This window comes from Crocodylus siamensis, chromosome 13 (genome assembly GCF_052110815.1).
Source record: "Crocodylus siamensis isolate JL-2025a chromosome 13, ASM5211081v1, whole genome shotgun sequence".
NCBI lineage: Eukaryota > Metazoa > Chordata > Crocodylia > Crocodylidae > Crocodylus > Crocodylus siamensis.
The window spans coordinates 37,186,202-37,210,463 of NC_143407.1; the positions used below are offsets into that span (position 1 = coordinate 37,186,202).

A 24,262-nucleotide genomic window follows, 5' to 3' on the forward strand; every position below is an offset into this window, starting at 1 on the left:
CGCCAGGCTGGGCTGGGGGCCGTGGGCTCAGTGCACAGTAAGTGGCGGAGGGAGAGAGCGGCCCCGGGGCATCCCTGCCCCGAGAGCCAGTGTGCTGTAGGGTGCAGGGGTGAGCGGGCCGGCCGGGGGGCCCAGCTTGCAGCTGCTGGGAAGAGAAGCCCCTGCCCATGCGTGCAGGAGAGTCGGGCACGGTCCCTGCTGCCCGCAGCCCCCTGGACTCCCCCTTAGTTGCCCTGAGCACTGGGGTATGCCCCCCCCCGGGGCCAGCAGCAACTCCAGGAGCTGAACCCGGCCGGGCCCTGTCTGTTCCCATCCCCTGCAAACCCGGGAGGACGCACCCCAGCTGGGCGGGGGGCTCTGGGACCAGCCCCGCGCCCTGCACGTGCATGGGGGGCCGGGCCAGAACAGCGCCCCAGCACCCCGCACCCGTTGTCCTGCCGGCGTGGGCCCCGCGTGGCTCTGTGCTGTCGGGCCAGCCCACGTCCTGCCACCCGCCGGCGTGGGGCTACTGCTCGGTGAGCGAGAGCTGCAGGATGCGCCGCAGCTCCTCCTCCTCCTGCCGCGTGCGCCGCTCGGCCGCCTCCTGCTCCCGCGCCGACAGCTCCATGGCCAGGCGCAGCTGCTGGTCGTAGCTGCCCAGCGCCAGGCCGGGCCCTCCGCCACCCCCACTCGCCGGCGGGGCCGGGGCCGGGGGCGGGGGCGCGGCCGGCCGGCGGCGCGGCGTGTGCGGGGGAGTCCTGCGGCGGGGGGACGCGTGAGGCGGGCAGAGCGCCCCGGGGGGCTCGGGCAGGGGCTGGCCGGGCTTTACCCACCTGTCTGCTCGGCGGCCCTCGTGGGCCGCGGGGTGCGTGCCCGGTTTGCTGTTGGTCAGCGCTTCCCAGATGGTGACCTGCGAGGGGGCGCACGCAGCAGCGCATTAGCCCCTCCCGGGCCTCGGCGCTGCCCGCCTGCAGGCCCTGCCAAGCGCGGCGCGGCGCGGCGCGGCGCTCACCTGGTCGTACTCGCTGCCCGCCTCGAGCAGGCTCTGCTGGATGGCGAACTGCAGCAGGTCGTCGTCGTCCTCCCGCGCGGGGTCGGGGTGGCTGCCCACCACGCTGTAGCCGCGCGGCACCTCGAACAGCGACGGGTCCATCTCGCACGCCCGGCACGAGGCTGCGGGGCCGGGCACACGCGTCACGGGGGGGCTGGGGGCGCCGCGTGGACCACCCACCCCGCCCGCGCGGGGGCCGGGCTGGGCGTGCCGACGGGAGCCGCGGGCCCGGCCCGGCCCCGGCCCCGGCCGTACTCAGGGAGCTGGAGCTGCTGACGCTGGAGGAGTCGCTGCTGGGGGACGGGGCCTCGCTGCTGGGGCTGCGGCGCAGGGAGCTCACGGGCTCGTCGCACCCGTTGAGGTTCCCGAACGTGATGCGGGCGTTGAGGATGTGGAAGATGGGGATCTCTGCGGGGCACAGAGGCGTGAGGGCCCGGGGCAGCCGGGGCACGGCGCGGGCTGCGGGCCCGGCCCGGCGGCCCCAGCCTCACCGATCTTGACGGGGAAGCCGGGCGGCAGGCGGAGCGTGATGAAGTCGCGGAGCTTGGCGAAGAGCGCGTTGCTGCTGGCCATGAGGTCGATGATGGGCGCCACCTGCTCGCCCAGGGACAGCGGGTGGTCCTCGCACAGCCACAGCTTGGCCTTGAACCTGCGGGAGACACGGCCGGAGCCAGGGCAGGGCAGGCGCTGCCCGGGGGGGCCGGGCCAGGCCCGCCCCGCGCCCCCGCGCCCCCGCGCCCCGCCCCGCCCGCCTCCTTACTTCTGCGTTTTGGTGGTGAGCTCCATGGGCCGCCCCATGTCGCGGTTGCCCAGCTCGAAGCTGGGGTCGAAGTACTCCTCGGGCGTGATGGCCGTGGGGTTGGTGTGGCTCAGGGTCTGCGTGATCAGCGTCTGCGCGGGGCCGAGCCGCGTTAGGCGTGGCCAGCGGCGCGAGCCCTGCCCGGCGCCCACGCGGGTACTCACCCCGTTGGTGTGGCCCACGTGCTGCTCCGCGATGCCCAGGAAGGATTGCAGCGGCGTCTTGCTGCCTGCGGGGCGCGGGGGAGCTGGTGGCTCGGCGGGCGCGGGCGCGGGCGGGGGGGGGGGCCCGCGCCCGCGCCCGCGCCCGCGCCGGACCGGGCGTTACCTTTGCTCTTGCCCTTGTGCTGGTCGGAGAGGTGCTCCGTCCGCGTCCGCGTGATCAGCTCCACGTTGGACGCGCCGTAGACCTGGGCGAGGAGAGCGCGTGGCACAGGCCGCGGCTGCCCGCGGGCACGGCTCCGCGCCCCGGGGTGTCACCGCCGGGGTGCCGCAGCTCAGGCTGCGCCGCGGCCCCGGCCCCCGCTCACCTTGGCCTCGTAGCCGTTCACCGTCTCGGTCTTCTCGCTCCTCCAGCCCAGGATGCCCGTCTTGTTCCTGACGGCGAGAGGCGGCGGCTGAGAGCCGCGGCCTGGGGCGGCCGAGCGGGGCGGCCGTCGCGCCCGCAGCCTCCCCGCGCCGGCCCGCGCCGCGCCGCGCCGCGCCCACCTCTCGAAGGCGATGTTCTTGGTGTCGAGCTGCGTGGTGACGACGGGCGCCGTGAGCCGCCCCAGCACCTGCTCCTCCGTGGGCTGCACGGCGGCCAGCAGCACCCCGCCGTCGCGGCTGCCCAGCGCCAGCGTCTCGGAGTACACGGCGCGCCGGTCGTGGTCGACCTCCATCACCACGGCGCTGGTGTCTGCGGGCGGGGGCTGCGCTCAGGCGCGCGGGCGAGGCGGGGCGAGGGGCTGCGCGTGCACGGGCGTGCCAGGGGCTGGCACAGGGCGGGGGCTCGCGCCCAGCCCCCGGGCTCCTGAGCGGCGGCGCGGGCCGGGGCCCGCACTGACCTTGTCCGCGGAAGACGAAGCTGCGGCTGCCCCGCTGCCAGGTCATGTGCTCAAAGCCCAGCAGGGTGGTGTCCACGCGCAGGTTCTGGCCACACTTCCACACCTTGTAGGTGTCGCTGGGGCAGATCTTGGAGACCAGGGGCACTGGGGGAGCGGCAGTGTCAGGGGCGGCAAGGGCTCCGCCAGGCCCCGGGGCGCGGGCGCGGGCGCGGGCGCAGGCAGGGGCGGGGCAGGGGCAGCTGGCCGGCGGCAGGGGGGCGGTTGCCCGCATCCAGCCCGGTACTCACCCCAGCTGGTGAACTCCCATTTCATCTCCACGTAGAAGTCCTGGGCCTGGGGGTGGAGAGGGGCAGGTGAGAGGGGCCCGCGCCAGCGCCGCCCGGCCGGGCGCAGGCTGGGCGGGGGCGCCCGCACCTTGCGCAGCTTCTCCAGCAGGATGGGGATGGCCGCCAGGCGCTTGGTGGCTCTCTGGTAGTCGCGGTAACGCAGGACCAGCTGCACCAGCTCCAGGTCCCGGGTGCTCACGGCCTCCTGGAGCACTGCGGCGCGCAGACGGGCATCAGGACGGCGTGCGGGGCAGGCCCGCTCCCCGCCATCCCGCCCCGCCCGGCGCCCGCTCACCCGTCCAGCCGCTGCGGTTCTCCTTGCCCACGTCGGCGCCGTGCTTGAGCAGGACGCGGGCGCACTCCCGGTGGCCCAGCGTGGTGGCCAGGTGCAGCGGCGTGCGGCCCCGGGGGTCCAGCTGCTCGATGTCCACCTGCCCGGGGGCCGAGGGGTCAGCGGCGGCCGCGCCCGTGGAGGGGCCGGAGCCTGGCTGCGGGGAGTTGGCGTCCCCGCCCCTCCGGCTGCTCGGCACCCCGGGCCCCGCGGCGAGAGCAGCCCGGCCCGGGTCGGCCCCTGCCACGACCCCCGCCGCGGCTCGGGCGCCCCCGCCCCGCGCAGCTGTTGCAGGCCGGCTGTCCTGCGGGCGGCCGCGGAGCCGAGCCTGGAGCCTGGAGCCTGGAGCCGCCAGCGCCGGCCTCGTGGCACCGGAGACGCTGCCGGGTTGCTTGGAGACGGCTGCGCCCCCCGGGTCCTCATTACTGCCTCCCCCCAGCGCCTGCTAATTGCCCCAGGCTCGCCTGTGCGAGGCGGCCCCGCGGGCTGAGGCCTGCTGCTGCTGCTGGGAGGCCGCCGGCTTCAGGGGGGCGCCGGGGCTCCGACCCCTCCGCGGCCGCCCGGCTGCCGGCGCCCCCGAGCCAGCTCCCCGCCCCGGGCACGGCGCCGTGGGCTCGGCCGCCCCACCGGCCGAGGCGTGGTCCCTGGCGAAGCCGCAGCCGGCCCGGGCTCGGCGCCCGCCCGCGCCACGCGCGGTGCTGCCCACGGGGCCACGGGCGAGCGCGCGGCTGGTGCCGGCGCCTTAACGACACGCTCCCTGCTGCGGCTGCTCGCTCTTAATTGCTCTGCTGAAAAGGGCTCTAATTAAGGGAAACACCCCTGGCGCCCCGGCCTGCGGGCTGTGACGGCGGCGGGTCCTCGCCTGCCGTGGCGGCGCAGGGCGCGCGGCTCCAGGAAGCCAGGCACGGGCACTAGGACTGGGTGTCGATCCAGAGCCACTCCGTTTACACCGGGGTGGAGGCGAGGCCCAGGGCGAGGCCCAGGGACCCCTGCCCTGCCCCTCAGGCCTGGCCCTGGGACCTGCAGGCAGCACGCTGCCCATGTGGGCGGGAGCCAAACCCACACGCGCGGGCCGGTGCCACGAGGGGACGGGCGACCGCCCCGGGGCAGGGACCAGCCGCCCCCCGGGCTGCGGCGGGGAGCCGGCGGCCGCGGCCGTCAGACCGGCCGTCGCGAGAGGGCCGCAGCCGGGCCGAGGCCTGCGGAGGAGGCAGGGAGCCGACCCTGGGGCTTCCGCGCCCCGCTGCCCGGGTCCCCCGCCACACGCACGCTGCTTTCCCCGCAGCGCTGCAGCCGCCGGCCCCGGCCCCGGCCCCGGCCCGGGCGCTGCGGGCACCGCCGGCTCCCCGGAGGGCGCGAGCAGGCCAGCGGGAGGACGGGCACCCCGGGCCGGCACGGCGGCGGGACGTGTGCCGCGCGCCCGCTGCCCAGCCGTGGGCTCTGCGCGGGCTGCAGCCGGCCGGAGAGGCCGTGCCGCCGGGCCCCGGGACGCCCCCGCCCGCCCGGCGGCAGAGGGGCCGGGGCCGGAGCCGGGCCGCCCACGGCAGCGCAGGACGGCGCCGACAAGGTGACCCGTGCAGAGCCCCGCACCCGCGGCACCGGCACCGGCGCCGGCGCCGGCTGGGCCCGGGCCCCGAGCCCCTGGCCAGGCTGCAGCGTGCCCTGCTCAGGGGCAGGGGCGCGCGTGGGGTCCCGCCGCTCCCCCTCCGCCGTGCCTGGGCACCCCCGCGGGCCCTGCCCGCGCTGCCCCACCACCGCGCGGGGGCCCGGGCAGCTCACGCACGCCCCGCGAAGCCGCAGGGCCCGGCCCCGCGCCGGCCGTGCGCGGGGTGCCGGCGCTGCGGCCTGGTGGGCACCGGGCCCGGCCGCGCGGCCCCGAGGCTCGGTCGCCCGCGGCATGGGTGGGGGGCCACTCGGCGGCCGGACCTGGTGCCTGCCGCGGGGAGACCCCCGCCCGCACGTGGCTCGGCCGGCGCCCCGGCCCCGCGCCGGCACAAGAAAGGCGGGTGTGGCCGGGGGCCGGGCCGGAGCAGGCCGGGCCATCCCGCCGCGCGGGCGAGCGGGGCAGGGCTCGGGGTGCGCGGGAGCAGGCGCCCCCGCGCCGGCGGCAGGGCGGGCCCCGCGCAGCCCCCGCACCCACCTGCTCGCCGCCCAGCTCGCGCTCCAGCTCGCGGGGCCGGTCGTGCCAGACGAGGCGGTGCAGCGGGAACGTGGCCGGGCCGCGGGGCCCGCGGGAGCCGCTCATGCTGCCGGCATGCCGGGCCGGGGCCGGGGCCGGGGCCGGGCGGGGCGCGGGGCGGCGGCGGCGGCGGCGCGGGGGGGGCCCCGGGCGCCGGGCAGCCCCCGGGCGGAGCCGGCGCGGAGCATCGCGGCGGCCCGGGCGGCTCTGCGGGGCCGGCTGGGACTTGTAGTCCCGCAACCGGGCGGGGCCGGGGGCTGCACCGCCGCTCCGCCCGGCTCGGCGCGGCTCGGCTCGGGCGCCGCCTCCCGCGGGCGCGGCGCGGCCCGGCTCTGCCCATGGCCGGCCCCGCGCCTGGCACCGCCTCGCGCCCGCGCCCGCGGGGGGGCCGCACAGGCCGGTGCGGGGAGCGCCCGCCCGCCGTGCTGCGGTGTCGCCGCCCCGCCGCCTGAGCAGCAGGGGGCGCTGCGCCCCTGCGGCCGCCCGCGCTAGGCCCGCGCCCGGGCACCGCGGGCGGGAGCCCCCCGCCGGGCGCGGGGGCGGGGCGGGGCCGGGCCGCCGCAGCCCCCCCGCGGGCGGGGCGGGGCCGGGATCGGGGCCGGCCCGCGCGGCTCCTCCCCCGGCGGGGCCGGGCTTGCGCCGTTTCCTGCAGGAGCCGAGCCCGAGCCCGCAGCTCCCGGCCTCGGCCCGGCGCGGCCCGGCCCCGCCATGTCCCGCAAGGCGCCGCGGGCGGAGGTGTGCGCCGACTGCAGCGCCCCAGGTACGGCCCGCCCCGCACCCCCGCCCCCGCCGCCGCCGCAGGAGCGGGGCGATCCGCCCGCGCCGGCCCCCGCCGTGCTGCCCGGGCCCGACCCCCGCCCCGCCGCGGCTAAGGGACGTGGCCGGGGCCGCGCGGGCGGGCGGTGGCGGAGCCCGGGGCGGCGCGGCGCGGCGCGGCTGCGGCTCCCGCGCCACAGCGCTGCCCGCCGGGCCACGGCCCGCGGGAGCAGCTGCCGCGGGCGCGAGCGGGCTGCCCGCGGGCGCAGGCCGCGCCCGCCGCAGAGCAGCGCCGGCTGTGCCCGCGGCCTCCGTGGGCAGCCGCGCACTGGCACGGAGCCGCCGCGGCGCCGCCGAGCCCGCTCGCGCCCGCCCGGGGCGCCGGGGCCAGCGCAGGGCCGGGGCCGGGGCCGGGCAGCCGGCCCTTCCCGCGCCCCGCGGCGCGGCTCTGCCCGGCGCCGGCAGGAAGGAAGCGCGGGGAGCGCCCGGTCCCCGCCCCGGCTCGGCTTCCTCTGCGGGGCTGACGCGAGGCCGCGCCCCGGGGCGCTGAGGGCCCCGGGCAGCCTCGCGCGTGGGGCCTCGCCTCTGCGGCTCCACCCCAGCGCCGGGCCCACGCGGAGCCACCTGGCGCTGGCACCAGGGCCGCGGCTTGGCGGCGAGGGCCCGGCCCGGGGCTGGCCGCGTCCTGCCCGGGCCTGCGCGGGGCCCCGCGCCTGCAGGAAAGCAGCCGTGACCTGTTTTCCTGCGGCACCTCGGCTCGGCTCCGCTAATCGGGCGCCTGGAAGTCCGCAGGCAGCGCTTGCACAATGGCCGCGCCGTCCGTGCCGCCGGGGCCCGGGCCAGCCGGGCTGCGGGCGCTGCGGGTCAGGCGCGAGGGCAGTGCCAGCCCGGGGCCGGGGGCGCCGCAGGACGGGCCGGCTGCGGGCGGGGGCGGGGCTCCCGTGCCCTTGCCCCCAGGGCGTGCGTGTGCCCGGCCGCCCCCTCCCCTCCCCTCCCCTCCCCTCCCCGAGCGCCGCGGCTCAAACGGCCCTTTGTTCTCCGCGTGCCAGAGCGAGCACAAAGGCGGGGGCTGGCGCTGCGGGCCGGGCCGGCCGCGGGCAGGTGGGCGAGGGCGGCGGCGCTGGCGCGGGGGCCACTTCCCGCGCCCGGGGCTCGGCTCGGCGCGGCGCGGCGCGGCGCGGCGGCCCTCAGGGCGGGCAGCGGCCCCCGGCACGGGGCGCGGCTCGAGGCCCCCCCGCGGGGTGCCCCCCCCCCGGCACCCCGGTGCCAGGTTGCTACGGGAACCTCTGCGTTTCCCTAGCTACAGCGCCGCAACTCCAGGGCCTGGGGGTTTCCATAGCAACCGTGCCCCAGAACCGGGGCGGGGGGGCGCCCAGGACGGGCAGGGGGCCGGGGCGTGCCGGCGGGCCCGGGCCCTGACGCCCGCCTGCCCCGCAGACCCCGGCTGGGCCTCCATCAACCGGGGCGTGCTGATCTGCGACGAGTGCTGCAGCGTGCACCGCAGCCTGGGCCGCCACATCTCCATCGTCAAGCACCTGCGCCACAGCCCCTGGCCCCCCACCCTGCTGCAGGTGGGTGGCGGGCCGGCGCGGGGGGCGGGCGCGCGAGCGGCGCCCCGCGGCCGCCCTCACGCGGGCCTGTCCCCGCAGATGGTGCACACGCTGGCCAGCAACGGGGCCAACTCCATCTGGGAGCACTCGCTGCTGGACCCGGCGCAGGTGCAGAGCGGGCGGCGCAAGGCCAACCCGCAGGACAAAGTGCAGTGAGTCCCCGGCGGCGCGGGGCGGCGCGGGGCGGCGCGGCGCGGCCGCGGCCCCGCTGACCCCGCGCTCTCCCGCAGCCCCACCAAGTCCGAGTTCATCCGCGCCAAGTACCAGATGCTGGCCTTCGTGCACAAGCTGCCCTGCCGCGACGACGACGGCGTGACGGCCAAGGACCTGAGCAAGGTGGGCGCAGCCGCGGCGCGGGCCGGCGGACCCCCGGGCGGGCGCCGCGGGGCCGCGGGCGGCCGGGCGCTGAGGCGGGCGTCTCTCCCCAGCAACTGCACTCGAGCGTGCGCACGGGCAACCTGGAGACCTGCCTGCGGCTGCTCTCGCTGGGCGCGCAGGCCAACTTCTTCCACCCGGTGAGCGCGGGCGCCGGGGCCGGGCCGGGCCCGGAGCCCCGCGCCGCCCGCTGACCCCACGCCGCCCGCAGGAGAAGGGCACGACGCCGCTGCACGTGGCGGCCAAGGCCGGGCAGGTCCTGCAGGCCGAGCTGCTCGTGGTGTACGGCGCCGACCCCGGCGCGCCCGACGTCAACGGCCGCACGCCCATCGACTACGCCAGGTGGGTGCGGGCTGCGGGGCGCGGGGCCGCCGCCCGCCGGGCTGGCACGGCTGCGGGCCGGGCCCCGGGGCCGGTGACCGCCGCTGCCCGCCCCCGCAGGCAGGCGTCGCAGCACGAGCTGGCCGAGCGGCTGGTGGAGTGCCAGTACGAGCTGACCGACCGCCTGGCCTTCTACCTGTGCGGCCGCAAGCCGGGTGAGCGCGGGGCCGGCGCGGGGCGGGGGCGGGGGCGGGGCGGGCGGGCGGCGCCGCGGCCTTCTCTAACACGCACTGCCGCTGTTGCGCAGACCACAAGAACGGGCACTACATCATCCCGCAGATGGCTGACAGGTGAGTGCCCCGGGCCCCCGCCACCGCCGCGTGCCCCAAGCCAGGCGGCGGGCGCCGTGTCCCCGCGGCGGCTGGGGCCTCTCCGCCCCCGAGCTGCGGCCTGGGCGGCTGCGGCGGAGCCCAGCGTCCCCCGGCCGTGCGGCCCGGCACGCTGCCCCGCGCGGAGCTCGCCGCGGTGTTTAACGCCCTGCTTTGTCCTGTTCTTCCCCGCTGCCTTCCCCGGAGCGCAGGGTGCGCCCCAAGTGCGTGTCGCAGAGGTATTGTCCGCGCCGCCCCGCAGCGCCCCCGCCCCCGCCCCGCTGGCTCCGCGCCCGGGGCTGCAGGCGCAGAGGGGTGGGCGCGGCGGGCCCCGGCCCCGGCCCCGAGCCGCCCCGGCCGCGCCCGCGGCCCGCGCGCGTCTGTGCCCGCTCTCCCGGGCCGGCACTGACCCCTCGCCTTCTCTCCCCGCCCCGCCCCGCCCCGCCCGGCCCCCGCAGTCTGGACCTGTCCGAGCTGGCGAAGGCCGCCAAGAAGAAGCTGCAGGCAGTGAGTGGCGCGGGGGCGGCGGGGGGGGCTCCGCGGGGCCGGGGCCGGGGCCGGGGCCGGGCCCGGCGCTGGCCTGACCCCCGCCCCGCGCGCCCGCAGCTCAGCAACCGCCTCTTCGAGGAGCTGGCCATGGACGTGTACGACGAGGTGGACCGCCGCGAGAACGACGCGGGTAGGCCGGCCGGGCCCGCGTTGCCAGCCCCGCGCCACGGCCTGGAGCGCGCGTGCCCCGCCGCCCCGGCCGCGTGCCACGCGTGCCCCTTGCAGCCGGCCCCCCCGCCCCCGCCCCCGCGGCCGCAGGCCCCTCCTCCATTCCTGCGCAGCGGCCGCGCCCGGCCCGGGCCGGGGGAGGGGAGCGGGAGCGGGAGGGGAGCGGGCCGTCCGGCTGCGGGCCCGCGGCGGCGGGCGAGGTGGGTGCGGGCCCCGGGCGGCGCGGCGGCGGCTCGGGGCAGCCGGAGCCCCCGGACCCTGCCGCGCCCCTCTACTCCCCACCGCCGGGGCGGGGCGGGGCGGGGCGGGCCTGCGGCCCGGCGGGCGCGGCGCCGGGTGCCCGGGGGTGGCACGACGGGGCAGGGGGGGCCGGAGCGGGCGGGAGACGGGCACGGGGGAAGGCCGGCGGGGGGCTCCGCTCCTGGCGCCGGGCCGGTGTCGGAGGCCGGGGCGCTGAGGCTGGCCGGGGCCCTGCCGGGGCTGTGCTGTGTAGCAGCCGGTCCGGGCCTGCCTCTGCCTCAGTTTCCCCGCGTCAGTACGGAGGCGGCCCCGGGCTGGGAGGCGGGAGCGGGGCTTGGCCGGGTAGAGATGGCGCCTGTGCCCCCGCAGTGTGGCTGACGACGCAGAACCACAGCACGCTGGTGACGGAGCGCAGCGCCGTGCCCTTCCTGCCCGTCAACCCCGAGTACTCGGCCACCCGCAACCAGGTGCGTGCCCGCCGGCCGTGCCCCGCGTGGGCGCTACTCGGGGACCTGCGCGGGGGCCGTGGGCTCATCCTGACCCTGCTGGGCTCTGCCGGGACCCTCTCACCCCGTCTCCGCGCCCCAGGGGCGGCAGAAGCTGGCCAGGTTCAACGCCAGGGAATTTGCCACCCTCATCATCGACATCCTGGGCGAGGCCAAGCGGCGTCAGCAGGGCAAGAGCTTGCTCAGCCCCACAGGTGAGCGGGCAGGGGTGCGGGGGGCCGCGGGGAGGGCCCGGGCCGTCGCTCACCCGTCGGCCCCGGCCCTACAGACGCACTCGACTACTCGCTGCGGAGCCAGAGCGACGGGGACGACCAGCACGACTACGACAGCGTCGCCTCCGACGAGGACACGGACCAGGAGCTGCTGCGCAACGCCGCCCGCAACAACCGTGCCAGGGTGAGGGGCCCAGGGCGGCTCCGGCCGGCACTGCCCGGCGTGGTGCCCGGAGCCCGGGCGGGGGCTGAGGCTGCCCCCGCCCGGGCTGGGAGGGCACAGGCACGGCCCGTGCGCCCCTGGGTGCTCCCGTGCCGGGTGGGCACCGCGCTCACGCCCGCCGCCCGCAGAGCATGGACTCCTCGGACCTGTCGGACGGGCCCATCACGCTGCAGGAGTACCTGGAGGTGAAGAAGGCGCTGGCGGCCTCCGAGGCCAAGGTGCAGCAGCTCATGAAGGTCAACAACAGCCTGAGCGACGAGCTGCGCCGGCTGCAGCGCGAGGTGAGCGCCGGCCCGGGGGGCCGCTCGGGCGCCGGGGGCTGCGCGCTGGGCACCGGCAGCCACGGGCCACCCTTGTCCCCCGGGCCAGATCCACAAGCTGCAGTCGGAGAACACGCAGATCCGCCAGCAGACGGGCCCCGCGCACCCCGCGCCGGCCCCCAGCGAGCGGCAGGAGCACGGCCACGCCGCGGCCGCGGTGGCCGCGCACCGGCGGGACCGGCAGGCCTTCTCCATGTACGAGCCGGGCTCTGCCCTCAAGCCCTTTGGGCAGCCTGCGGATGAGCTCGTCACCCGGCTCCAGCCCTTCGGCTCCGGCGTGAGTCCTGCAGGCCCGCAGCCCTGCCCCCTTCCCCGGGCCGGGGCCAGCTTCCTCCAGGAGGTGCCCCCACCCCGGTGCCAGTCCTGCCCGCCTTCCCCCGGGGGCGTGGAGCTGGCAGCGGGGGCAGGGGGTGGTGGCCCCGGCGCGGGTCAGGGCCAGGCTCGCCGTGGGGCCCTAACGTGCAGTGTGTCCCCAGGAGGCGGAGGAGGAGGCCATGTACTCCATGCACATCCCGGCCGGCGTGTACCGGGTAAGGGGGCCGCGGCGTGGGCAGCGCCCCCGTGGCACTCGCTGTCCACGCGCCGCGACGTGGCGTGGGGGCCCAGATCCGGCTGCCGGCCCCCGTCACGCCAGGGTTCCCACCCTGCGTGTACCGGGGCCGTGCCGTCGCACGCGCGGGTGCGCTGTGTCTCCTCCGGGCTCCCGTCTCCCCCGTCACGGGCTCCGGGCACGCGGCCGGTCTGGAGACTCGCATCCTGGCCGGGCAGCCCGCGGCCTCTCCCCGGCGGGCACGCGCTGCGGGCACCGGCCGGAGAGACTGGAGTCCTGCGTGGACCCGTGCTGCGCCGCGGTCCCGGGCCCTGCCCTGACTGTCGCTGTCCCTTGCAGATCCGTAAGGGGGTGTCGGCCTCCTCGGTGCCCTTCCCCCCCTCGTCCCCGCTGCTGTCCTGCCCGCCCGACAGCGCCCGCCACATGGTGACGTACTGCTCAGGGCATGGGGTCGGGCTCGGGGCCGGCTGCTCCGAGCCGGCGGGGGGTACCGCCCTCGGGGTGCCCACGCTGATGCCACCCTCCTCGCCCGCAGCCCAGCAAGCTGGACCGGCACGGCAGTGGCACGGACAGCGACTACGACAACACGCAGGCGGGCGAGACCCTGCTCAGGTGGGCGCCTGTCGGGGCTGGGGGCGGCGGGCTGAGCCTAGGGGCGGGGGTCCGGGTCGCCCCAACGCATCCCCTCCGCCCTCGCAGCATGGAGGGGAAGCGGTTCATGGAGCTGGGCAAGGACGACGACTTCCACCCCGAGCCGGACCTGCTGGACGGGGAGCCGGACCCCGGGCTGCCCAGCACCGAGGACGTCATCCTCAAGACGGAGCAGGTCACCAAGAACATCCAGGAGCTGCTGCGGGCCGCCCAGGAGTTCAAGCACGACAGGTGGGGCTGGGACCCGGCCCGGAGCTCGGGGTGCGGCCGCCCCGGCTCCGAGCCCGTTAGGGTGGAGCTGTCGCTGCCCTCCCCGAGGGGGCTGCGTCCCGGGGGGCGGGCGGAGCTGCCCCGGGACCCCGCACCGGGCCGGGCCGCGGCGCTGCAGGGAGCACCGGGGGCCGGGGACAGGGCCGGCGGCGCGCCCCGGTGCCAAGGCGCCCAGCCTCCGCGGCTGCGCTGGCAGGAGCGGTGCCGGCAGGTCGAGGGCAGTGGCTCTTCCCCGTCTGGAGGCCTGCACCCAGTGTTGGGCCCCATGAGGACACGCCGGGGAGTCGGTGGAAGTGGCTGGGGGGCTGGGGGACGGGACTGCTGAGGGAAATGGGCTGACTGGGTCTGCGGAAGCGAAGGCTGAGGGGGCTGGAATAGCAGCCGTCACCTCCCTGCCGGGGGCTGCGCAGAGGAGGGGGCTGGACCGGTCTCAGTGGTGCGAGATAAGAGAAGGAGCAAGGGGCTCCAGCTGCAGCAAGGGAAGCTGAGGTTGGCTATTAGGAAACCCCCTCGCACTAGGAGGGCGGTGAAGCCCTGGAGCAGGGCCCCCAGAGCGCGGTGCAGTCTCCATCCTGGGAGGTGTTTAAGACCCCGGCGGCCAGAGCCCTGGCTGGGCTGGCGTAGCCGGGGCCGGTCCTGCTCGGAGCGGGGGGGCTGGACTGGGGTCAGCGGCAGGGACCGGGCTCGACTGCTCTGCCTCGGCCGCAGCTTCGTGCCCTGCTCGGAGAAGATCCACTCCGCCGTCACCGAGATGGCCTCGCTCTTCCCCAAGGTAGGCGTGGGCCGTGCGGGTCCCGGGGCCCGCCCCCGCCCCCGCAGCCCTGGCCGACCCGCGCGTGTGCTCCCCTGCAGAAGCCGGCGCTGGAGACGGTGCGCAGCTCCCTGCGCCTGCTCAACGCCAGCGCCTACCGGCTGCAGAGCGAGTGCCGCAAGACGGTGCCGCCCGAGCCCGGCGCGCCCGTGGACTACCAGCTCCTGACGCAGCAGGTCATCCAGTGTGCCTACGACATCGCCAAGGCCGCCAAGCAGCTCGTCACCATCACCACCCGCGAGAAGAAGCAGTGAGGCCCGGGGCCGGGCCCGCACGCCTGCTCCCTCCCTCTCCCGCTTCCCGGCTCGTGGCCGGGCCGGAGAGGGACGGCAAGCGCGAGCGTCCTCGGCGCGGCCGGCGGCGGGACGTGGTGCCGAGGGCGGGAGGCCGGTCTCCGCGTGGGCACCGGGGCACGGCCAGGCCCTTCCCTGCCCCCGGCGTCAGCCACGGAACCACTACTGCAGCCGGCCCCCGGCTGCACCCCTGTACATAGTGCACGGCCGCGGGGCCGGCAGCCGTGCTTGACGGGCCGTGCACGGCCTTACACTGGAACCGGAGCCCTGCGGGCGCCCGGCTGCGTCCCCCGTGTGTGTGTGCGCGTTCGTGAGCCTCCGCCTCGAGCCCCCCCGCACGCGCTCCGGGCAGGGGGCCGCTTCTCGCCCCTGCCTTGCCCCCTGCCTCTCCCCTGCCAACCCCTGCAGCTTCGCGCTGGGCAGGGGCTGGGCTCTTGCCTCGCGCCAGCACGGCCCCGCACCGCGCGGGGAGCCGAGGGCCGAAGCGTGCGGGCGGGAGCCGGGCCCGTGCTGCCAGCCGTGCCCTTGTACATTTGTATGAAATAAAGATGTGGCCGCTGCGCTGCCCCGGGCTGTCTGTCCTTCCCGCGGGGCCGTCCCGCACCAGGCTGGAGGCGGCGGCTGTATTAAAATACCTTTTATTGAGCCGAGAAAGTACAGGCGCGCGGGGCCGTGCGGGGCGCGGGCTCCAGGCCTGCCGGAGGCGCCCGGCGCGGCGGCGCTACTCCGAGCTCTCGCTGGACGTCTCCGGGGCCGGCACCCGCTTCTGCGGCCTCTTCTTGCGCCGGCTCTGGCCCGACAGCAGCCGGCGCTTGACGACGGCTGTGGGCACACGCGGACCCGCGTCAGTGCCCGCGCAGCCGCCCGGGGCGGGGGGCGGCGGGGGGCACTCACTGGAGACCGGCTCGCGGCCCTCGTGGCCCGGCGCCCAGTACAGGCTCCGGCTCCGGCGGCAGCGGCGGTGCAGGCCGGTGCAGACGACGGCGAGCGCCAGCAGCGCCAGCAGGAAGGCGAGGGCGCCGGCGGCCCAGGCCGCCTCCTCGGTGCGCGGCGCGGGCGCGTAGGGCGCGGGCCGGGGGGCGCCCCGCTCCGCCGCAGGGCACGGCCGCTCGGGGCTGCGCGACGGGCCGGGGGCCGGCGGGGCCCCGCGGGGCCCGGCCCGTGGGGCGCGCGTGGGCCCGGAGACGGCGCGGGGCGGCGCGGCGGACGGCCCGGGGGGGCGCAGCGCCCCGCTCACCCGCGCGCCGCGGGTCCCGGCCCCGCCCGCCATCGCCGGCGCCCGCCCGGCCTCGCGCTCCGCACCCGGGCCCGCCCTGTCCCGCCCCCGGGCTGGCGGCGGGGGCGCCGCACGCGGACGCCTGGGGCCCCCCCGGCGGCGGGCACGTCACCGTGCCACGTGGCGGCCCCGCGCCCCGGCCACTTCCGCACTACGGCGGCCCCGCGGGGCCACGCTCTGCCCCGGCCCCGCCCCCGGGCACCGTGCCGACCAGCGGATCCTGCCGCCCCCGCTGCCACGGCAACGGGAGCCGGTGCCTGGTCCAGGAGCATCCCCGGGCGGAAGCCGCGGGCTCCGTGCCCGGCGCGGCCGCCCTGCTGTCCCGCGCCAACGCGTCCCGGGCGGGGCGGGGCGGGGGGGCCTTCGGGAGCAGAGGTCCGCGCAGCCCCGGCGAGCGGCGGGCGCGGGGCGCGGTGCCCGGGGAGGCGCAGGTGCGCGCCACCACCGCGCTGCGTGCGGCCGCGTGCGCGGGGCCCGAGGCCGGACGAGCCCGCAGGGGCGCAGCTCGGGGCACGGCGGAGGTGGCGCTCGGGACGCGCCCGGGGGCGCGGGGGCGGCGTCACGTGTGCCGGGCGCGAGCGGGCCGCGGCGGCGCTGCCCCGGGCGGGGGGGCTGGTCCCCGGGCCGTGTGCTCACACGGGGGGGCCATGCCCCGGGCCGGCCGCTGGCGCAGGGGCGGGGCCGCCCGGGCCCGGCTCCGCCCAGCGCTTCCGCCGCCAATCCGTGCTCCCGCGCGCGGCGCGGCCGTGACGGGCGGCGGGGGCGGGAGCGGGGGCGGCCGGGCCCGAGGAGCCGCCCCCCGGGGCCCGGAGCTCGTCCCGGCGCGGGGCCACGTGCCCCCCTGCGCCTCCGCCCGCCACGAGCGCGCGGGGCGGTGAGCGGCGTCCCGGGCGCGGCGTGGGGGCTGCTCTGAGCGGGGCCGGTGCCCGCCTGGCTCGTGGCCTTCGCCCGTGGGCACCTCGGTCCGCGCCGGGCCCGGGGGGCGCTCGGGCAGGCGGCCGCAAACAAAGTCCGACGTCTCCGGACTGGAGCGCGAACGAGCAAGTCCTCCCGGGCACGGCCGCCACGCCGGCCCTCGGCCCGCAGCGGCTGGGCAAAGCCAGAGCGAAAGCCGGGCCCGGAGGCCGCTGGCCCTGCGCAGCGCCAAACCCGCGGGGCCTAGGCCACGAGCCAGGTCGGGCCACCGCCGTCCCGGGGCTCCCCTTGCCGTGGGGCCAGCGCGTGCGCGGGGCAGAGTCGAGGGGCCCAGAAGTGAGGCAGGAGTCCAGCTGGGGCCTGTGGAGCGCGGTGCTGGGCCCCTGGGTGCGGTGCTGAGAGTCTGGGTTCAAGTCCTGGCCTCTCCCTGTTTTGCAGCGAGGCGCCCTCCTCTTTCTGCAGCGGGGCCTGGCCGCTGCGCCTCAAGGGGCCCACGGCCGGAGCAGCTCTCGGCCTTCCCTGGTGCTCCAGCGGTAGGGGTGCTGCCCTAGGTGGCAAAGGTGGTGGGTTCCTGCCCTGCCCTGGCCGGAGCCCTCAGGCCCTTTGCCTCTCAGTGAGTCCCTTGTGTTGGGTGGGTGGAGGCCTGGGAGAGTAGGTCTCAGCATACATGTGCCCCTGAGGTTGAGCTTGGGGATTTGTTTTTTTGCACTTTGAAGCCCAGGTTTTCCTGGTGCGCCACAAAACCAAGGCCCAAAAAACCTGGCCAGCCACCAGGTGGTTCAGGACAGATCCAAGTGGGCTACAACCTCAAGTCCCCTCCGACTTGCAACTGCCATCACCCCTGAGCTCCAGCTAGAAGGCAAGCGCCAGAGGGGGAAACGGTTGCGTAGTAGATGGCGGCCAGGGGACTCAAGCCGATCAGGGACTTGAACCCGCAGCCCCTGCCACCGGCGGCAGTGCCCCGAACCACCCAGCCATAAAGGGCCAGCATGTCAGCACCCCTTCCCGCGCCCCTCTTGACTCGCCTCGCCCGCCGCCCTGCAGGCAAACAGTCACAGGGGCCTGCCCCGCCACTTAAAAGCAAAGTGCTGCTGGCACCGGGACTTCAACCCACAGCCCCAGGGCAGCGCCCCACCACCTGGCTCCACCTGCCCCGGTCCCCCTTGCCCTGCCACCTCCACCCTGCACTGGGCCCACCCCATGACCGCCCCAGGGCCGTCACCCCCCCAGGGCCCAGGGGCAGCAGCACAGGCTGCGGAGCTGCCCCCCCGCTCGTGTGGCCCCGCCAGGCACGGCCTTGACACACCCCGGGGCAGCTGCTGGGGTGGGCTCCCCTACCGGGGGGGCGGCTCCCCCCGCCTCGCGGTGCAGCAAGGGGGGCTCCCAGGCCAGGGGCCGCCCCCGCACACTCCCCGCCCCGACACAGCGGCCGGGCCGCGAGGCCCCGCGCTCCGTCCCGCCCGCACCAGGGTTTGCCTCCTCCGCACTCCGGACCCCCGCCCCCGCCTCCTCGCAGCCAGCCCGAGCGCGCGTGCGCAGAGCCAGGCTCCGGGCACGGCCCCGCGCAGCGCAGCCCCGGGACAGGACGCGCCGCTCCGCGCCCGGACGAGCTCCGGGCCCCGCGGGGAGGCGGCTCCTCCGGCCCCCCCGCGCTCCTCCGGCCCGAGCTGCACCTCCCCCGCCAATCACGGCCCAGCCGGAGCGTGCGCAGTAGAGCCCGCCCCGCCCCGCGCTTGAACCCGGGCTCCAGTCCGTGCTCAGGAGGCCCCGCCCGAGCGGCCTTGATTGACGGGAGCGGCTCCCCGCCCCCCGCGAGGCGCGGCGGCCGCGGGGTGCACTCGGCGCCTGCGAGGAGCCGGTCCCGCGGGGCCGGGCTCGTCCGGCGCGTCCTCCCCGGGGCCGGGCGGGCAGGGGCGGCTCGTGCCGAGCGCAGGGCCCCCCCCGCCGATGGCCCCTGCCCGTGGGGGGGGCGTGTCCCCGGAGCCCGGCTCTGCGCACGCGCGCTCGGGCTGGCTGCGGGGGGGCGAGGAGCCGGGGGCGGCGGGCCCGGGGCGGGGGTTCGGAGTGCGGAGGAGGCAAACCCTGGTGCGGGCGGGACGGAGCGCGGGGCCTCGCGGCCCGGCCGCTGTGTCGGGGCGGGGAGTGTGCGGGGGGGCCCTGGCCTGGGAGCCCCCCTTGCTGCGCCGCGAGGCGGGGGGAGCCGCCCCCCCGGTAGGGGAGCCCACCCCAGCAGCTGCCCCGGGGTGTGTCAAGGCCGTGCCTGGCGGGGCCACACGAGGCGGGGGCCAGCTCCCCAGCCTGTGCCGCTGCCCCTGGGCCCTGGGGGGGTGACGGGCCTGGGGCGCGCCCAGTGCAGGGTGGAGGCGGCAGGGGAAGGGGGGGGCTGGGGCAGGTGGAGCCAGGTGGTGGGGCGCTGCCCTGGGGCTGTGGGTTGAAGTCCCGGTGCCAGCAGCACTTTGCTTTTAAGTGGCGGGGCAGGCCCCTGTGACTGTTTGCCTGCAGGGCGGCGGGCGAGGCGAGTCAAGAGGGGCGCGGGAAGGGGTGCTGACAGGCTGGCCCTTTACGGCTGGGTGGCTCGGGGCACTGCCGCCGGTGGCAGGGGCTGCGGGTTCAAGTCCCTGATTGGCTTGAGTCCCCTGGCCGCCATCTACTACGCAACCGTTTCCCCCTCCGGCGCTTGCCTTCTAGCTGGAGCTCAGGGGTGATGGCAGTTGCAAGTCGGAGGGGACTTGAGGTTGTAGCCCACTTGGATCTGTCCTGAACCACCTGGCAGCTGGCTGGGTTTTTTTGGGGCGCACCAAAGTGCAAAACAAACCCCTGAGCTCAACCTGCATGCTGAATCCCAGGCCTCCACCCACCCAGCACAGGGGACTCACTGAGGGGCAAGGGCCCCAAGGGCTCCAACCAGGGCAGGGATTGAACCCACCACCTTTGCCACCTAGGGCAGCACCCTTACCACTGGAGCACCAGGGAAGGCTGAGAGCTGCTCCGGCCGTGGGCCCCTTGAGGCGCAGCGGCCAGGCCCCGCTGCAGAAAGAGGAGGGCGCCTCGCTGCAAAACAGGGAGAGGCCAGGACTTGAACCCAGGCTCTGAGCACCCACACCCAGGGGTCCAGCACCATGCTCCACAGGCCCTGCCTGGGCTTTCTTTTCGCCTCTGGGCCTCGGCATGCGCTGGGCCCATGACAAGGGGAGCCCCGGGACGGCGGTGGCCCGGCCTGGCTCGTGGCCCAGGCCCCGTGCAGTCAGGCAGGGCCCGTGGGTTTGGCGCTGCGCAGGGCCAGCGGCCTCCAGGCCCGGCTTTCGCTCTGGCTTTGCCCAGCCGCTGCGGGCCAAGGGCCGGCGTATCGGCCGTACCCAGGACGACTTGCTTGTTTGCGCTCCAGTCCGGAGACGTCAGACTTTGTTTGCGGCCACGGGAGCGGTGGGGACCGGTCTGGCCCGGCTGCTCGGCCGGGGCTGCCGCGGGGTCCCAGCTCCCCCGTGAGCCCAGCCGAGGGGTGTAGAGAAGGGGGCTCGGAGACCTCCAAGCTTCATGGCACTGTGCCCTGGCCCCCTGGCTCTGGGGGAGACCTCGGGCTATGCTCTGGGAGCTGAACAGCTGTGCCCTGCAGTGCGCGGCCGTGTGGGGACCTCGGGCAGCCGGCTGCCCAAATCCCCTCCCGAGGGCCTGGCTCATACCATGGTTGGCTCTCGGGAAGATCTGGGTGTGGAGGGCAGCAGTGACCTTGAGCTGTGCTTTGCCTCCAGAGCCCCATGAGGGAAAGAGCCACAAGCCAGGCAGCCACTGGGCAAAACTCAGAGCAGCCCCTAGCTGATGCACCCGGGGGGGGGGGGGAACAGGACATCTGCTGTCCTTGGGGAGGGATCCCCACACTGTGCCCGGCAGGCTACTCACCGCCCCAGCGAGCTTGTGCCGGGCAAAGGCGCAGGAGCTGTGTAAGGGGCAGGCCAGCAGCCCCCACGGTGGGACACCCTTGTCTGCCCTGCGCTGGGGCAGAGCCTTGCTCCGGCTGGGGGGCCCCTGAACCTGGGGACTGGTGCTTGCATACAAGCTCTTCTGCCCTCCTGGCAGGGTGCCCCCAGTGCTGGATCATGACCACCCCGGGCATGGACTGGTGGCAGACCCCCTGCAGCCCCCCTCCGCCAGCCCCTAATCCAGGGGTGGGCAAACTCCAGCCTGTGCGTGGATCTGACCTGCCAGGCCATTCTATCTGGCCCACAGGGCCCCTACCAACATTCGCAAATTAATAGTGATCTTCTGGCTGCCTGTCAAAGATGACAGGAACAAAGGGAAGCCACGTGGATGCACCAGCAAGGCAGCAAGGCCTCGGCCCCCCATGACCCTCTTGCACCTCTGTCTGCTTGCCACAGCTTTCACTACTTCCCTGCCTGTAACCACTCCAGCACCATGTGGCTCCTGGCTGCATTGCTGGACCGCGGGAGCATGGGGACTGCGCTGCTACCCCGGGGCCTGGGGGGAGCGCTCCATGGTGTGCAATAAGGGAGGGGCAGAGGGACAGAGCGAGTGTGTGTGTGTTCATAGGGCGAGTCCCCCACAAAATACACATGCACCCCCCCCACCTCACACTGGCATACACGCAAGCCCCCATGCCCTCACACAACCCCCACAAACCCCCTATCCACCCACACCCCCGCACAACCCCCCCCAAACCTCTACCACTCCCCATGGCCCCACCCCCACACTATTCCAGACTACAACTTGGTTATGCTGTGGTGCACTCACCTCTACGCACACTACACAAACACGTGCAAGTCAAGACAAAAATATTTTTTTAAATCGAATGAATCTTGTAGTTATTCGATTTTTAGAATATAATTTGGTATTTTCTGGTTCCAAGAAGGCAAAACCCCTTACGGACAGGAGTACTTCTGGTGGCAAAGTTTGGGGGCTAGGGGGCAGGACTTCTGGTCCCCAGATGGTGACCGGGCATGGGGCTCCTGTCAAGGGGCAGGGCTATCTATGTGGCTGCCACAGCTTGCCAGAGCTCGGCAAGTGGCCCTCCACCCAAAATAATTGCTTGCCCCTGCCCTGGAGGCTGAGGCCCAAACCTGCCTTGCCCCACAGCTCCGCCGTGCCCCCCCGGGCAGTGCCAGGCCGGTGCCACTCCGTCCCTCCCCCCCCCCCGGCTCAGGCCCATGCCCCTGCTCAGACACTCAGGCCCAGGCTCGGCATTACTAAAATTACTTTATTACAGTTGCTTTTTTATTGTTTTTTTGTTTTTTTCCTTTTCGAACAGGCCCTTTGCTCGGGGCAAAGGAGACTTACAAACAGAAGAGTACATGGGAGCTCGTGTTCACGTCTCTTATGTTCTGACCACTTGGGAACAGCTTGAAATGCACAATCCATACAATTAATACAGGTTACACAGGCGCTAGCACGGGCGCGGAACCAGAAGACCAGGATGCTGGCAGCAGACGGCACGACGAGCCGCACCGCGTGGCGCTTGTGGCAGCTTCTACCCCTGGGGGAAGGCACCGGGGCATCCCCCACGCCTGCTGGGGCTCAGGAGAGCAGGGAGGCCTCCAGGTCCGAGGTTTCACGCTCTGCAATCCCCCCGCAACAGGAACCAGGCCTGCAAAGCCCAGCCTGCGGTTTAGAGCGCGCGTGTGCGTGTTCCTAGATAGCGTGACAGGTCCGGTGCAACGCCCGCCCCTGCAAGCCTGCTGCCCTGCCCTCAGGACAGAGCCCGGGGCTCTCCTGGCCCCAGTCTTGGTCGTGAGCTGCACGTTTGTCAGGGCAGGGGCAAGAGGGGGGAAACAAGAAGTTTGAGCATCTTATGGCACGTGCTGGCTGCAGACCTGGCACAAACCCCCCATCCCTGTCGGTGGCAGGGCTGAGGGCTGCACTGGAGGGTGCCTGCGGGTGCCTTTGGGCTGCCCCTCACTAAGCATAGGCACAGGTGGCTCTCCCCTTCCCCGAGGCCTCCCCAGCATGGGGAAGGTTATGTTAAAAAGCAGCCAGGACCTGGCATTTGCACAGAAGCTGCATATGGAAAAGTAGCTCCCCGCTCCTATTCCTGCACCCAAAATGGTGGAAGGGAAAAAAGAAATACCAGGTTTGAGAGCACCGGGTTGAAGGTCCAGAATGCTTTTGCAAAAAGGCAGGGGGAAAACCCAGAACAAAATCCAGGAACATGCTGGGAAGAATGAAACCAGGGGCAAGGGGTGGATAAAATGAAGCGCAGCCCCAGGGCGGGCGGCTGGGAGGCGAGAGCACTCGGGGCTGCCAGCGGGAGCGCATGTTCCCGTGACCCCGAATGCGGCGAGGGAGGGCGCTGGGCTTGTCTGGGCAGGTAAGACTCACGCTGGTCTTGAAAACCTTCGCCCTGCAAGCGGTTCCCCCCACGTCTCCCGCCACCGGCTCTCCCTCGGCCTGGCCCCGGGTTCCCACAGCCACAGCGCTCGTGTGCATCATCGCTTGCAGAATCACTCGCCTTCTGTTTCACACGGGTTAATAATCTCCACGGAATCACAGACAGGACTTTAGCAATCCGAGTGTTAATAACAACCCCGTAAGCATTTACAATGTACCAAGCTGACGTCGCCTTACGGTTTGTGTTGTGTGTCCTACATATGGTTTGTAATGTTCATTATTTACATCATAGGCCCCCCCCGCCGCAATTAGCTGTATACACGGCCCTGCAACAAGTACGGAGCAGAGCGGGGAGGGGGAGGAGACGCAGGAGGGCTGAAGGCAGGAGGCAGGCTGCTCCAGCTGCCAACTCTCTAGCTGACGTCCTCTGCGATGCTGCGGCACGCAGAAGAGTCCCCCCCGCCCAGGGCTACTCTCTCGCAAGTGACGGGCCTCGCTAGTGGCTCTGAAACTCCTCTGCTTGCTTACCTCCAGGACGCGCTCAGCAAAGCTATTCTAGAGCTGCAGATGAGCTCTGCCGCATGGCAGAGGGGAGGTAGCACAGCCAGCTCCCTGCTTTCTTAGCAAGTGCAAGGAAAAAACCCTAATTCAGTGATGGGCATTGGAAACATGCCCCAGCACAAGGCAGCAGGAGCAGCCACTCATCTGTTGGCTGCCAGAGCCACCCGGGGGCTGGGGAAGACTACCTGCTGGCCCCAGACCACGCGCTGCCAAGGGGATGCTGCCACCTCTTGCCAGGGCCTGTGTTCATGCAGAACGCGCCTCCAAAGCCTGCGGCTGGCTCCCACCCAGCACGATGCCCAAAGTGGCAATATTTCCTACCGGCCTCGGGCTCCTGAACAACCCTACACGGCTCCCCACGCTCCGCGGAGCTCGGAGTTGCCATAGAAATGGGCGATCCGGGCACTAAAAGCAGGGAACCATCTCAACAACACGTGCCTCGTCTCTGGCAGGCTGACGCGCTCCTTCGCGTTGCCCAGAGCTGAAAGAAAACCCTTTGGAGAGGGGAAATACAGAGCTTCTCCTGTGTCCTCCTGGGCACAGAAGCAGAAGAGCAAGGAACCGGACCCTGGGGAAGCCAAGGTCAGCCCACGAGAAAGCTCGTCCTCCTCAGACCGCATGGTGGCAGCTGCATTTGAAACGCAAGGCAGAGGCTCGCTAACGGCACCTGAAGCACCCCCTTGCACCAGACGCAGATTGACGCCACTGGGTTCTGGTTCCCAGGCTCCGGCTCTTCGCTAGCTGGCACATCCTGCCTCTATACACTTCAGTACAAAAACTTAGAAAATCCCGAGCCTGGGTCCACGTGCTAGTTACATATTTACAGGAGTTCCCACTTGCAATCCTGGAGGTGATTGCCAGGGAAATGCAAGCCGTGCACGTTTGGAGGTACCCGTACGCTGGGGGCAAGGCCAAGGCCGGAAGGTGCCCCTGGCTCAGTTCAAACAGTGCGATGGCAGTGCCCGCCTCTCCCCGGCAGGCTCCCTCCAGCTTCCCGTGCGACTGAGAGAAGCGGGCAGAGGGGCCATGCCGGGTGCCACTGGCATATAGGACAGCTGATGGGTGCCGGCTAATGGCGACAGAACAAACGGCTTTTCCGCCCCCCAGGAGAGATTTCAGGTGAAATGCAAGTCCTGATCCCCTACAGCTGGCAGGCAAAGTGCTTTGTTTGCTGGCCCGTGTGTTTCATACCCAACCCCTGCTCCGGTGTCCTGCAGAGGCTTGGGAAGACAGGGCATCAC

At 74.5% G+C, this 24,262-nt stretch overlaps 3 protein-coding genes across 10 annotated transcripts; 1 reads left to right on the top strand and 2 right to left on the bottom strand.

Annotated features, from left to right (window-relative positions):
• Positions 1–372: 372 nt before the first annotated feature.
• On the bottom strand, positions 373–6,214 carry ANKRD13B (ankyrin repeat domain 13B). The gene is made up of 15 exons (XM_090025669.1): positions 5,672–6,214; positions 3,496–3,631; positions 3,289–3,413; positions 3,162–3,207; positions 2,875–3,018; positions 2,537–2,726; positions 2,359–2,425; positions 2,157–2,238; positions 1,994–2,058; positions 1,791–1,921; positions 1,522–1,679; positions 1,286–1,438; positions 992–1,152; positions 813–889; positions 373–737 (listed from the first exon to the last, which is right to left on the bottom strand). The coding sequence occupies exons 1-15, from the start codon at positions 5,774–5,776 to the stop codon at positions 506–508; spliced, it is 1,872 nt and encodes a 623-aa protein (XP_089881795.1). The 5' UTR covers positions 5,777–6,214; the 3' UTR covers positions 373–505.
• A 98-nt stretch (positions 6,215–6,312) lies between these two features.
• Positions 6,313–14,493, top strand: GIT1 (GIT ArfGAP 1). Of its 8 annotated transcripts, none has more exons than XM_090025664.1 (22): positions 6,313–6,470; positions 7,904–8,037; positions 8,116–8,228; positions 8,307–8,412; positions 8,505–8,591; positions 8,663–8,793; positions 8,893–8,987; positions 9,080–9,122; positions 9,353–9,379; positions 9,599–9,647; positions 9,747–9,819; positions 10,467–10,564; positions 10,686–10,797; positions 10,872–10,999; positions 11,167–11,319; positions 11,408–11,635; positions 11,835–11,888; positions 12,248–12,334; positions 12,444–12,520; positions 12,608–12,790; positions 13,538–13,601; positions 13,682–14,493. In XM_090025664.1, exons 1-22 carry the CDS (start codon positions 6,419–6,421, stop codon positions 13,892–13,894), a joined length of 2,307 nt encoding a protein of 768 aa, XP_089881790.1. In that variant the 5' UTR covers positions 6,313–6,418; the 3' UTR covers positions 13,895–14,493. The 8 variants fall into 8 exon arrangements, with proteins under 8 accessions (XP_089881790.1, XP_089881791.1, XP_089881792.1 ...); XM_090025666.1 differs by having other exon boundaries at positions 6,314–6,470; positions 9,747–9,838; positions 10,354–10,564; XM_090025659.1 differs by lacking the exon at positions 6,313–6,470 and adding an exon at positions 7,143–7,567.
• Positions 14,494–14,555: 62 nt separating this feature from the next.
• Positions 14,556–15,859, bottom strand: TP53I13 (tumor protein p53 inducible protein 13). Its single transcript, XM_090025678.1, has 2 exons — positions 14,828–15,859; positions 14,556–14,755 (listed from the first exon to the last, which is right to left on the bottom strand). Exons 1-2 carry the CDS (start codon positions 15,201–15,203, stop codon positions 14,655–14,657), a joined length of 477 nt encoding a protein of 158 aa, XP_089881804.1. The 5' UTR covers positions 15,204–15,859; the 3' UTR covers positions 14,556–14,654.
• Positions 15,860–24,262: the final 8,403 nt, after the last annotated feature.

Excerpts from the sequence above, each read along its gene's own strand:
- ANKRD13B (XM_090025669.1), bottom strand. The coding sequence starts at position 5,776 with ATGAGCGGCTCCCGCGGGCCCCGCGGCCCGGCCACGTTCCCGCTGCAC. Across the intron at positions 2,727-2,874 it reads CTTCGTCTTCCGCGGACAAG|ACACCAGCGCCGTGGTGATG; the intron begins GTCAGTGCGGGC and ends CCCCGCCCGCAG. Across the intron at positions 1,439-1,521 it reads CGGCTTCCCCGTCAAGATCG|AGATCCCCATCTTCCACATC; the intron begins GTGAGGCTGGGG and ends TGTGCCCCGCAG.
- GIT1 (XM_090025659.1), top strand. The coding sequence starts at position 7,273 with ATGGCCGCGCCGTCCGTGCCGCCGGGGCCCGGGCCAGCCGGGCTGCGG. Across the intron at positions 11,000-11,166 it reads CCCGCAACAACCGTGCCAGG|AGCATGGACTCCTCGGACCT; the intron begins GTGAGGGGCCCA and ends CGCCGCCCGCAG. Across the intron at positions 11,320-11,407 it reads TGCGCCGGCTGCAGCGCGAG|ATCCACAAGCTGCAGTCGGA; the intron begins GTGAGCGCCGGC and ends CCCCCGGGCCAG.
- TP53I13 (XM_090025678.1), bottom strand. The coding sequence starts at position 15,203 with ATGGCGGGCGGGGCCGGGACCCGCGGCGCGCGGGTGAGCGGGGCGCTG. Across the intron at positions 14,756-14,827 it reads GGGCCGCGAGCCGGTCTCCA|CCGTCGTCAAGCGCCGGCTG; the intron begins GTGAGTGCCCCC and ends GTGTGCCCACAG.